Source organism: Suricata suricatta, chromosome 3 (genome assembly GCF_006229205.1).
Source record: "Suricata suricatta isolate VVHF042 chromosome 3, meerkat_22Aug2017_6uvM2_HiC, whole genome shotgun sequence".
Classification (NCBI taxonomy): domain Eukaryota; kingdom Metazoa; phylum Chordata; class Mammalia; order Carnivora; family Herpestidae; genus Suricata; species Suricata suricatta.
This window is the reverse complement of record NC_043702.1, coordinates 13,639,230-13,651,814: the sequence shown is the minus strand read 5'-3', so window position 1 is coordinate 13,651,814 and position 12,585 is coordinate 13,639,230. Positions and strand designations below refer to the sequence as shown.

Below are 12,585 nucleotides of genomic sequence, written 5' to 3'. Positions count from 1 at the left end.
AGCTTTAAGTGCTTTCTTTAAACTGAGAGTGAACCAGGTTTTTGCGTTAATTAGAAAGGAAGAAACAAGAAAGAAACTGCCACAATGAAGCAACTTCTTCCACAATTTTCTGGTTCCAAACGCTCCTCAACCCCGGCTCGCCCCAGAGTAAACCCTAGTTGGGCGGGAACTAGAGCGCGCACATGCGCAGTAAAACTCAACGTCAGCCGCCCCGCCCCCTGCTCACCAGCCCCGCCCCGGCCTCGCTCTTCCCGCCCAGTTCCGGGGTGGGGGGGGCTGTGTTACCGTCGCACGCGTCCGACTTTTTTCCTTCCGCCCTCCATTGCTGTTTCCCTGCAATGGCATTCGGCCTGGGGAGACTGCTCTTGCGGGGGCCTCGCTGCCTTTTGGCACCGGCCGCCCCCACCCTCGTCCAGCCTGTTCGGGGCGTGAAGAAGGGATTTCGCGCCGCCTTCCGCTTCCAGAAGGAGTTAGAGCGGTGGCGCCTGCTCCGGTGCCCGCCGCCGCCCGTGCGCCGGTAGGAACCGCCTCCAAGGGGGTCGCGGTGGCGATCGAGGACCGGGCGGCGGCGGGGAGGGTTACTCTTAGCTAAAGCGCGCCTGGCCTGAGCCGAGGACGTTTGCGGTAGAGACAGCGGTGGACCGTGGGCGCGTGGGCTGAGGCCCAGGGAGTGGGTTTTGGCCGCGGGGCTCTTTGGAACTCGCACTTCGATCTTACCGACTGAGGGTTGTGAGAAATGAGGCCTCCCGAGTGTAAACTATATGTAGGCTTGGGGATTGTAGACCCTGTTTTGTAATGGCTGAGAATTCTTGGGTACTGATAAGAGGGATGAAAGCATTCCACAGCATTGCAAGAGCGAATTTAAGTATATCCAACTACAAGTCCCCTTGCCAGAATAAAAGGAAAACCGTAAACAGTTGAGCTTTAGGGTCCCCCCCCTCCAATTTATCATGTTTTATCTTAGTCTTGTTGCAGTAGTGTCTGGCAGTAGCTTGGGAGAGAAGGCCAGTAGTCTGGTAGAGAACTCACAGGTAGCTCCAAATGAGATCTACTGTACGTGAGGTCTTGCATCTTTTTGTCTTTAGTAACGTGTCTTTGACATGTAGTCCTAGCGGTTATAAAATAGATGCACCTCTCTCTTTTGACTTCCATTTGTAGGTCTTTGAGTTCAATGTTACTGCTGTTACAACAGTGACTAGCTTTAAAGTTACTACTCCTTTGGAATTAAGTATGAAATTTCATAGCTACTTTAATATTGGCTCCTCCCCCCAAGTAGAACCAATTTATACATATATCAGTAGGAATATAAGTGTTCATATTCCTATATTCTTTCAAAACAATATTAAGTTCCTTTCTTGATAGGCAAAAATAGTTATCTCTTCTTAATTCACATTTCTTTGATTATTGTGAGGTTAGTCATTTTAAGCTTTTTAGTTGGAAGAAACTAAGTATTATATAGGTTATATATATATTTTATGACTTAACAACCAAGATCTTTACATTTTCCCATTTTTAAAAAAAAAGACTTTTAAGTTTACTTATTTATTTAGAGAGAGAGAGAGAGAGCAAGTCGGATAGGGGCAGAGAGAAAGGGGAGAGAGAATCCCAGGCAGGCTTTGGACAGTTAACTGACTGAGCCACCGAGCACCCCTCCTATCCTTTTTTACTTAAAAGAGTTTTATTTGGGCTTTAGTGTCTGTTTAGAAAGACCTTTTAGTCATTCCTGGGAATAACTGTGAACTTTTAACCTACTTATTATGATACTAGATTCTTTTGTTGCTGATTTTAAATGGGTGTTTTCAAAACTTAATAAGAAAAGAGATAAGTATAATGTACTTATTGTTTGTATCTTGAACTTGTGCAATTATAATGCATATTTCACACCTAGTTATAAAGCATAATTCTGTGGTTACAGGAGAAATTAGGAATCTAAAAAGTAGGGTAATGGCTCAGTCTCTGATATTGAAGAACATCTTTAACGGCAGTTGGCTGAAAGGGAAAGTGAGGTCACCAGTGAATATAGCAAAGAACCCCAAGTAATCATCTGACTTAAGTTTTAACTTTTAGAAAATCAAAGCCTGATGTTAAAATGAAACTCCCGCCTTCCTTCATTTCCTTACATAATCAATAAAATTGCATCCCACTGAACAGTTCTTGCATCACTGTAACATCTTATTGTTCTCTTTACTCTCTCTTACTGTCTTCTGTTCTGTGTTTTCAGTTCAGAGAAGCCCAACTGGGATTACCACGCGGAAATACAAGCTTTTGGACATCGGTTACAGGAAACGTTTTCCTTAGATCTCCTCAAAACTGCGTTTGTTAATAGCTGCTATATTCAAAGTGAGGAGGCCAAGCGCCAAAACCTTGGGATAGACAAAGAAGCTGTTCTTCTGAATCTTAAAGACAATCAGGAACTCTCTGAACAAGGGACATCTTTTTCAAAAACTTGCCTCACACAATTTCTTGAGGATGCATTCCCAGACTTGCCCACTGAAGGCATTCAGAGTCTCATTGACTTTCTCACTGGTGAGGAAGTGGTGTGTCACGTGGCCAGAAACTTGGCCGTGGAGCAGTTAACTCTGAGTGCAGAATTTCCAGTTCCCCCGCCTGTCTTACAGCGGACTTTCTTCGCAGTGATTGGAGCCTTGCTGCAGAGCAGCGGCCCCGAGAGGGCTGCTCTTTTCATCAGGGTAGGTGATGCTTAACCACAGAGGCTGGGACCTGCCTGCGATGGACAGAAGAAAAATAGTCTTTAAGTTTTTTTTTAATGTTTGTTTATTTTTGAGAGAGAGAGGGAGTTTGTACCCTCAAGTAGGGGAGAGGCAGAGAGAAAGGGAGACACAGAATCCATAGCAGGCCCCTGGCTCTGAACTGTCAGCACAGAGCCCGACACGGGGCTCAAACTCATGAACCATGAGATCACGATCTGAGCTGAAGTCGGATGCTTCACAGACGGAGCCACACAGGCACCCCTGAAAACAAGTTTTTGTAATTCATTCCTTTGTTTCACGGTCTTGGAAGGTTCTCTGTGAATTTTTCTCCCTACCAAATTCTGAGAAAGCCCTAATGCTTTTGTATGGTTGTGTCTCATTATTGAGGCCATCATCAGGGGTGAATATTAAATGCTGGGTGGTGAGTTTCTAGGACTGCAGTCCTGGTCTTCAGCTTTCCATTGTCAGGTCCAGGGCAGTGCTATATGGTATGTGCTTAGTAGGTGTTCAGTGAATGAATGAAGCCAACTATTCAGAGGCCTGGTGCGGTCAGGGAACTTCATGCCAAAGTCCTGGCCGCTGTTCCATTTTCACAAGTAATAAAATCTTGGATTTCTGAGTCCCTGTGATGTATAGCTAATTTGTTGGTAGCCAGTAGCTTACCTGATGGAAATACTTACAAAATTGGGATTCCTTGACTCCCCGCTGTTCTTTTAGAATTTAACTGGGAGGATTTTTCTCCCCTGCATTGGATGAATGCGTGAGTTTTTGGTCACCTTTACATGAGGGTAAATCCACATAATTGCTTTTAAGTCAAAACACAGTCTTGATTCAGACATTTGAATGTCAGGTCCTTTTAAGTCAGCATTCCTTACTGTTGGAATCTCTTCATTTGGTTTTGATACTGAGTTTGATCATTTTGATAGAGAAGAATACTGTCTTGGCCAACATTCAGGCTTTGTTCATGCTGTCTTCCTCCTTTCCCAACTAGGTGAGCCATCCATTTGCCTTTGGGAAGCACGTATATTAGCTGCCCCTCTGGAGTGGGAGCTCGGGGAAGAAGAACAGGAGCGTTTTACTTGACATGATGGCTGTAAGCTGGTCTAGTGCTTTCTGAGCCTGGTTGATGTTTAAAACCGACTCCACCGGGCATTGTGTTTCCTGCTTAGAACCTTCCAACCATCTTCCTTGACCTGGGGATTGACTGTTTTTCCCATGTCAGCTTCTGGTTTCCTGGGTAGGATTCCCTCACAAATGCTGTCCCTTCTATGAGTTCCACATTAGGTCTCAAGGATATTTAGACCTTTGATCTCATTTGCAGGCTTCTATTGGCAGCTTCTGCCAGCCTGTTGCCTATAATCAGGGAATGTGTATTACAGACAGGGAGCGTGTGTTGACTGCCAGCTGACTATATTTCTCATCCCAGATTTGGAGGCCAGTGGACTCTTTGAAGCCCTCGAGGCTTGAGGTGAAAAGGAAAGCCTCTCCTGTGACCTCTCCCCTCCCAATAAAATAGCTTTTTCTAAAAGAAATCCCTGCTAAGTCCTGCCCTGATTTCCATTCTCTTTGTCCCTATAGCTTCTGTGGAGTCTTAGAACTGAACAACTTTTGGTTGCTTTTTTTGTTTGTTTTTTTGAAATTTCCACAAGGTTTTCTTGATACCATTTTGGAAATGCATGCTTTCTGTATCTTAGTGACTCTGTTGACAGTTCTAATTATGGATCCTGTTAGAGGATGAATCTCATATCTATGTCTTATTTCATTTATTTGTCTACCTAGTATCTATTGTTTACCGTGGTGTGCTAAGCACTTTGCTGAGCGCTGATGCTGAGCAGCTTCGGATGCGAGTCTTGCCTCCAGGGTCCTCGTCACGGCCCATTAGGCAGGTTGAGAGGGAGCTGGTGTTGCTCTCAAAAATGTATTATATTATAAAGGTGCGGAGGGAGCTGGGAGGGCACAGTCGGTTGTAACAGGATTAGGGAAGGTCTGTGAAAGTGATGCCCCTAAGAAGAACATTCCAGGTAGAAACCTTGAGATAAGCTTGTGTTTGGGGAACTGCTGGTATTTTGTGTGGCCAGATCATCTTGTACCTGGGGAAGCGATAGAGGTGATTTAAAAAAACTTTTATATTAGTGTTATTAGTTTCAGTTGATGAATATTTTTTACTAAACCTGAAATAGAGTTCTGATGCTTGGGCAAGTGTTGGAATGAAATTGACTATTATGAACTAAGGTGTTGTTTAAATTTCTCCCCTCCAGTCCCCATTTACTCATCCTTTATTACGTACTGTTTTTCTTAAATCTTTTTCTTTTTTTAGTTTATTTGATTTTTGAGAGAGAGTGTGAACAGGGGAGGGGCAGAGAGAGCAGGGAAGAGAGAATCTCTAACAGGCTTCCCAATGTCAGTGCAGAGCCTTTGGCGGGGCTTGAACCCATGAACTGTGACATCATGACCCGAGCCGGAACCAAGACTTGGATGCTCAACCCACTAAGCTACCCAGGTGCCCTGTACTGTGTTAACATGAGTTAATTGCAGTATGTTTTCATGAAAATCCGTGCTCCCATATTTTCTGTCAATATCGATAGTTTTTCTAATTGGCAAAATTCTCTTTGAATGTTCATAAGGTTTTCAATTTTCTTAGTCTTATAAAATATCAGGCCTTAAATAGTTTCAAAAGACAATGTGAAATTATTTAAATGATTTTTTAAAATCATGAGTTTCGACAGTGAAGTACTATCATCTACTATTTTTTTTTTTTTTAAGAGAGAGAGAGAGGGCTCAAGCTTGAACAGGCGAGGGGGCAGGGGAACGGGGAAAGAGAATCTTTTATTTTTAAGCTTATTTACTTTTTGAGAGACAGGGAGACCGAGCATGAGCAGCGGAGGGTCAGAAAGAGAGAGGGAGGCACAGAATCCAGAGCAGGCTCCCGGCTCTGAGCTGTCAGCACAGATTCCAGTGCAGGGCTCGAACCCACAAACTGCGAGATCATGACCTGAGCTGAAATCAGACTCCTAACTGACTGAGCCACCCAGGTAAGAATCTTAAGCAGGTTCCGTACCCAGTGCGGAGCTCGAAGCTTGATCTCAGCCCCCTGAGATCATGACTTGAGCTGAAGCATCACTTACCTAACAGCCACCCAGGTGCTCCCCCCTCAGAGTACTTTATTATACGAGTTTCTGCTGGAAATGCCTACTATTTATTCACTAATTCATTTGTTTTAAAAATCTTTTTCATATTGATATATTTCTAAGATAAGAGTTCATTCTCAACGATTTTTTTTCTTCAAGCTTTTATTTAAATTCTGTTTAGTTAACATATAGTGTAGTAGTAGTTTCAGGAGTAGAATTTAGTGATTTATTACTTACGTATGACACCCAGTGCTCATCCTGACAAGTGCCCTCCTTAATACCCACCCCTCATTTAACCCATCCTCCCCACCCTGCCTTCCGCAACCGTCTGTTTGTTCTCTCTATTTAAAAGAGTTTTTTATGGTTTGCCTTTCTTCTTATCCCCTATGTTCTTCTGTTTTGTTTCTTTATAATTCCACATAGGAGCAAAGTCATATGGTATTTGTTTTTTTGTTGTTGTTGTAGATGGCAAGATTTCGTTCTTTTCGATGTCTGAGTAATACTCCATTGCAGAAATGTACCACATCTTCATCCATTCATCAGTCCATGGACATTTGGGCTCTCTCCATGGTTGGGCTATTGTTGATAGTGCTGCTATAAACATCGATGTGTACCCCTTCACATCAGCATTTTTGTATTCTTTAGCTGAATACCCAGTAATGCAGTTGCTGGGTCATGGGGTAGTAATAGTTTTAATTTTTTTGAGGAACCTCCACGCTGTTTTCCAGAGCAGCTGCGCCAGTCTGCATTCCCACCAGCAGTGTAAGAGGGTTCCCCTTTCTCTGCATCCTAGCCATTCTGGCCTATGTGAGGTGGTGTCTCATTGTGGTTTTGATTTGTATTTCCCCAACAATGAGTGATGTTGAGCATCCTTTCATGTATGTGTTAGCCATCGGTACATATCTTCTTTGGAAAAATGACGATTCACGCCTTCCCATTTTTTAACTGGATTATTTGTTTTCTGGGTATCGTTTGATAAGTTCTTTGTAGATTTTGGGTATGTCATTTGCAAATAATTTCATTCTGAAGGTTGCCTTTTAGTTTTGTTTATTGTTTCCTTCCCTGTGCAGAATCTTTTTATCTTTTAAAAAATTTTTTTAAATATTTATTTTTGAGAGAGAGAGAGAGAGAAGACAGAGTCAAGAGGGGGAAGGGGTAGAGAGAGGGGGAGACCTAGAATACCAACCAGGCTCCAGGCTCCGATCTGTCAGCACAGAGCCCCAGTGTGGGTGCTTAAGCTCACCACCAGATCATGACATGAGCTGAAGTCTGCCGCTTAACTGACTGAGTCACCCAGGCGCCCCAGAAGCTTTGTATCTTGGTGAGGTCCCAGTAGTTCATCTTTACTTTTGTTTCTTTGCCTCCAGACATGTATCTAGGAAGAAGTCTCTACGGCTGAGGCCCAAGAGGTTTCTGCCTGTGATCGCTAGGATTTTGATTCTTTCCCATCTTACATTTAGGTCTTTCATCCACTTCGAACTTAACTTCTGCATATGGTGTAAGACAGAGGTTCAGTTTTATTCTTTTGCATGTCGCTGTCCAGTTTTCCCCAGCACCGTTTGTTGGAGAGACTTTCTTTTTTCCAGTGGATATTCTTTCCTGCTTTGTTGAAGATTAGTTGACCATACAGCTGTGGGTCCATTTCTCGGTTTTCTCTCCTATTCCATTGATATGTGTGTCTGTTTTTGTGTCAATATCATATTGTCTTTATGACTGCAGCTTTGTAATACAGCTTAAAGTCTGGAATTGTGATGCCACCAGCTTCGGTTTTCTTGTTCAAGATTGCTCTGGCTGTTTGGGGTATTTTCTGGTTCCATATAAATGTTAGGGTCGTTTGTTCTTGCTCTGTGAGGAATGCTGGTTGTTTGGATAGGGGTTGTAGTAAATGTGTACATTTAATACGATTCTGTACGTGGATACATTGCTTTGGGTAGCGTAGGTGTTTTAACAATGCTTGTTCTTCCAACCCATAAGCATGGAATATTTTTCCATTTTTTGTGTCATCTTCAGTTTCTTTCATAAGTGTTCTGTGGTTGTCAGAGTACAGATCTTTGTTGGTTTTACTTCTCTGGTTAGGCTTATTCCTAGGTATCTTACAGTTTTTGGTATAATCTTAAAGAGGATCAATTACTTGATACCTCTTTCTGCTGCTTCATTATGTTGATTTTGTATCCTGGGATTACTGAATTCCTGTATCAGTTCTAGCAATTTTTTTGGTGGAGGCTTTTGGGTTTTCTACATAGAGTAACCTGTCGTCTGTGACAACTGTGATTTTTGTAATAAAACTTACATGAAAAACCATACAGAAATGAAAAAGAATAGCACATTTTGTCTTTTTCAATTCCCATTAAGTTTTTAAATTCTCTTAAAAGTGTACTTTGAATTATGGTCCTTGTTGTCATCATACTAATTTAAATGTATAAATTCTGTTTTTATGCGTAGGACTTCTTAATTACCCAGATGACTGGAAAAGAACTCTTTGAGATTTGGAAGATCATAAATCCCATGGGGCTCCTGGTAGAAGAACTGAAGAAAAGGAATATTTCAGCTCCTGAATCGAGACTCACCAGGCAGTCTGGAAGCACCACAGCTTTGCCTGTGTTTTTTGTTGGCCTCTACTGGTGAGTAAACCTTTAATCTTAACTTCATTACATTGAGTGGAAGCCTTAAAAACTGACTTCACAATTCCTTAACATAACCTCTAATTGTAAAAATCTTTAAAATCTCATTCCCACAATTATCTATTTACTACTTGCTTTCCTGCAAGGGGGACGTCAAGGAGTCTGGTTTGCCAACAGTAGCTTTTCATCGTATTCTAAATATTTCTGTAGAAAAAGAAAAGTTCTGATTCAAAAGAGGTATAGATGGAACCTTAATTCACCCTTGTGACAGCTTCGGCGGAGCCTAGGACTGGAAAAGGAAGAGTTTAGTTGTCCCTCAAAATACAGAAATCAACCCGTGTTGAACACGTCTTAGTGTTAGTAAACCATCGACTTGCCTCACGCCGACTGAGTAAGTGACCTCGATTAAAATTTAGGCAAATGTTTTTCTGATCTTTGTATGATGAGGGGTTTTCTAGGTCAGAGGCAGTGGGAGACATCCCGGAGGAGAACGTGGATAATGTAGAAGATTTCAGCTTGAGGTGCACAGCACAGTGTTGAGAAACTTCTCCTTACGAGACTGAAAAGTCTTAAACACATCGTTTCTCAGCAGCTCATACACTGCTGCAGAAGAAAGGAGCGGTGCAGTATTTCCGTCAGTAATTCTGACAAAACGTCGGAGTCTTTAAGTTTGTCATGTTCCTTGATTTGGTGTTCTCACTTTTGGGGGTGTCTCTCGAGGTTGCATCAAAACTGTAAACAGAGATGTTCATGTATAGTTTACCCTTTATCCCCCATACCTACAGCAGTTCCTAGGACGTGTAGTCAGTAAGCAGTTGTTGAACTAATAGCAGTTTTTAAATTAGGCAAAAAATTAGTAATCCCTTTGGTCTCCAGCAAGAGGGAAGTGACAAATGCGCACGTTGGAATATGATTCAGCTCGGACAGGCGACGTTCTTAAAGGATTTTTAATGATAAATGGAAAGTTTGAGGAATGATCTCTTATATTTAAACAGAAAAAGGAGTTTGCTCTATTTCTAACAGTGTGTCATCAGGTAGTAGAATTATTAATAATTATAATCTAGGAAGAAACCTAGATTTTACATAATGGTTTTTTAAAAAATGAACTGATATATTATCATAATCATTGGACTAGAAACATGATAAATAAGCATTGTGTGGTTGTAATTCACTTAGGTGATTTTCTCTATCCCTTATTTTGTACAAATATGTATGTGTGTAACTATTATTGTGAAGCTTAACCTATATGGTTAAACTTTGTTTCATATCAAATTATTACCATAGCAGGTGTTTCTTAGCTAATTCCTTCCACATTGTTTTCTTTTTTTTTAATATGTTTGTTTATTTTTGGGACAGAGCGAGCAGGGGAGGGGCAGAGAAAGAGGGCAACACAGAATCCGAAGCAGGCTCCAGGCTCTGAGCTGTCAGCACAGAGCCTGACACAGGGCTTGAACTCACGGACTGTGAGACCATGACCTTAGCTGAAGTTGGATGCTCAACCGACTGAGCCACCCAGGTGCCCCCACATTGTTTTACCTTTACAGCTTGCTTGTTTTTTTTTGTTTTTTGTTTTTTGTTTTTTTTTTTTTTGATTTGAGCCTTCCTTAGCAGTCAGGTCAACTTATATTGAATGCAAGCTACTAAGTGGAATTGTTCTTTTAGTTGGATAGGTCCAGCTTGGGGTCAGGAAATTTCCAGAAGTTGTTAAATACAATTGAGAAGTAGCATACCCATACCACACTTTAGTGCACATCCTTTCCTCCGTGCAGGAACATTTTTTACATTTTTTGCAGAAGAGGTTGCTAGTTAAAGTAATACAGATATCAGTTAAACAAAGTACGCATTTTTGTTTTAATTTGGTTTTAATAGAATACAATAGCCTTGCATGTTCACTGTGTTCAGTTCCTTTGGGAATAAATCAAGGTGGATTATCATATATAAAATTTTTAAATCTTCTTGGGTTTTAAAGATCTAAAGCTCTTGATTGAAAATCCAGAACTACGGTGCCTGGGTAGCTCAGTCAGTTGAGCGTCTGACTCGTTTTTTGGCTCAGGTCATGATCTCATGGTTTGTGAGATCAAGCCCTATGGTTGGGATTCTCTCTCCTTCCTTCCCTCTTTCAGCCCCTCAACATGTGCACAGTCTCTTTCAAAATAAATAAAACTTTAAAAAAAATAGAGAACTAATATCTCATTTGTCTTAAAGTTTAGACGAGAAACCGGGAAGACACAATTTTTTTCATAAAATTTTTCCTTGTATTATAGATTCAAGATAAATTAAAAATAATGTAGTTATATTTTCCGTGAATAGTCTTGTTTTGTTTTTGAGAAAGAGGGCACAAGTGAGTGAGGGGCAGAGAGAGACAGAGAATCCCAGGAAGAACAGAGAGAGCGAGAAAAAAGCGGGGCTTGTGTTCACCCAAAGCAGGGCTCAGGCTCACCTGATGTGGGGCTCGAACTCACGAACTGTGAGATCAGGACCTGAGCTGAAGTCAGATGCTTAATGACTGAGCCACTCAGGCGCCCTCCAAGAATGGTTGCAGTAGGTTTTTGAATTTTTGTAAGAGGATTTGTATATATTCTTTCATCAACAACAGAACAAACCATTCTTACCTAGATGCGCCTTGGGTTTTGATTTGAAAAATATTGGACCTGGGGCACCTGGGTGGCTCAGTCCGTTAAGTGTCTGACTTCAGTTCATGTTAGGATCTTGTGGTTCATGAGTTCAAGCCCTGTGTCGGGCTCTGTGCTGACAGCTCAGAGCCTGGAGCCTGCTTCGGATTCTGTGTCTCCCTCTCTCTCTGCCCCATCCCTGCTCACGTGCACGCTCTCTCAATAATAAACATTAAAAATTAAAAAAATATATTGGACCCTACCATCTTATTTATATTTCCATTAAAATGTAATATTTTTTTCTAAGTATATAATGAATTCGCAGAAAAAAACCCCGATATTTAAAAGATCCTACATCCAGAGCTCTTGTGTAACTTCTGGTAGATATTCTTGCCAAAATAAGATGTAGAAAGCAGAACAGACTTGTGGCGGCCGATTTCCGACGACTCTTGCTTTGTTGTCCAGTGAGAGACAGCTGATCGCCGAGGGGCCCGGGGAGACGGCGCTGGCGGCGGAGGACGAGGCGGCGCGCGTGGCGCTGCGCAGGCTCTTCGGGTTCACGGAGAACCGCCGGCCCTGGGACTACTCCGCGCCGCTGGGGACGCCGCGGGCTCGGGCGACCGGCGCGGCCAGCTCCCCCGGTGGCCGCGCCGCAGCCTGACACCGCGGGGCAAACGGGGAGACGGATGTCGGAGCCGCTCGAAGCTGGACGCTTCTCACATTGTAAAGAAATAGGTCTGACTCCTGTCATGGGTTCCCAAAGTTAAGCAATATTCATCAGGTCATGGAGGGTTTTTTTTTCATTTTTGTTTTGTCAAAAGTCTTTTCTGATGTTTTCCAGTAAGTTTTTTCTCAAGTCCTTGACTTTATTATTGTATGTCACATGGATAGTTGGGCGTATTTTATTCCTGTCTGGCTTCATCATAATTCGAATGTGTGTTTTATGTGAACTTGAATGCCAATAAAAAAAAAGTCATTCTCTCTCTCAAGATTTCATTGTACTTTAATCTGATATACCCAGGTCGGTGAACTTTGCCCCTCAAATATTATTTTAGCTAATGTAGTAATAATTCCTAACCTCTAGAAATGTAAAGTGCAGATGATCACAGTTAGGTGTTTACATGGTCCTTAGATTCTGTCGAGGTTTAACATTCTGTACATTCATCTCGCAGTTACTGAATTTCTATAAAACAAATGGCAGAGAAGGTTAACCTTCCAAAAACAGTTTAAAATATGCTGATTGAGAAAGTATATATTTATCAACACTAAGGGGGAAATAAAGCACGTATTTATCCATTTCGTATCCCAGAGCCGCCGTCGTAGGCGCTGAGCCCACGCACTGTTCTGGGGGGGTCACCGAAGCATCCCGTTTGTGGAGGGCAGATCTCTGTCCGGCCTTCCGTCCCTCCCGTCCCTCGTGCCTGATTCCGTGATCCTCCCAACGGCAGGTTCCCTTCATTTCTTTTTAACTTTTTGGCAGCAGTGATCATTTTTAGTTTCAGTCTGTCATAGT

At 42.2% G+C, this 12,585-nt stretch overlaps 1 protein-coding gene across 1 annotated transcript; it reads left to right on the top strand.

The window, feature by feature from the left end:
* Positions 1 to 290: 290 nt before the first annotated feature.
* MRPL44 (mitochondrial ribosomal protein L44) lies at positions 291 to 12,061 on the top strand. The gene is made up of 4 exons (XM_029933699.1): positions 291 to 517; positions 2,222 to 2,690; positions 8,282 to 8,460; positions 11,538 to 12,061. Exons 1-4 carry the CDS (start codon positions 339 to 341, stop codon positions 11,731 to 11,733), a joined length of 1,023 nt encoding a protein of 340 aa, XP_029789559.1. The 5' UTR covers positions 291 to 338; the 3' UTR covers positions 11,734 to 12,061.
* The last annotated feature ends 524 nt before the right edge of the window (positions 12,062 to 12,585 follow it).

Coding starts and splice junctions, on each gene's coding strand:
- MRPL44 (XM_029933699.1), top strand. CDS start 339: ATGGCATTCGGCCTGGGGAGACTGCTCTTGCGGGGGCCTCGCTGCCTT. Junction 518..2,221: donor CCGCCGCCGCCCGTGCGCCG/GTAGGAACCGCC, acceptor CTGTGTTTTCAG/TTCAGAGAAGCCCAACTGGG. Junction 2,691..8,281: donor GGGCTGCTCTTTTCATCAGG/GTAGGTGATGCT, acceptor TTTTATGCGTAG/GACTTCTTAATTACCCAGAT.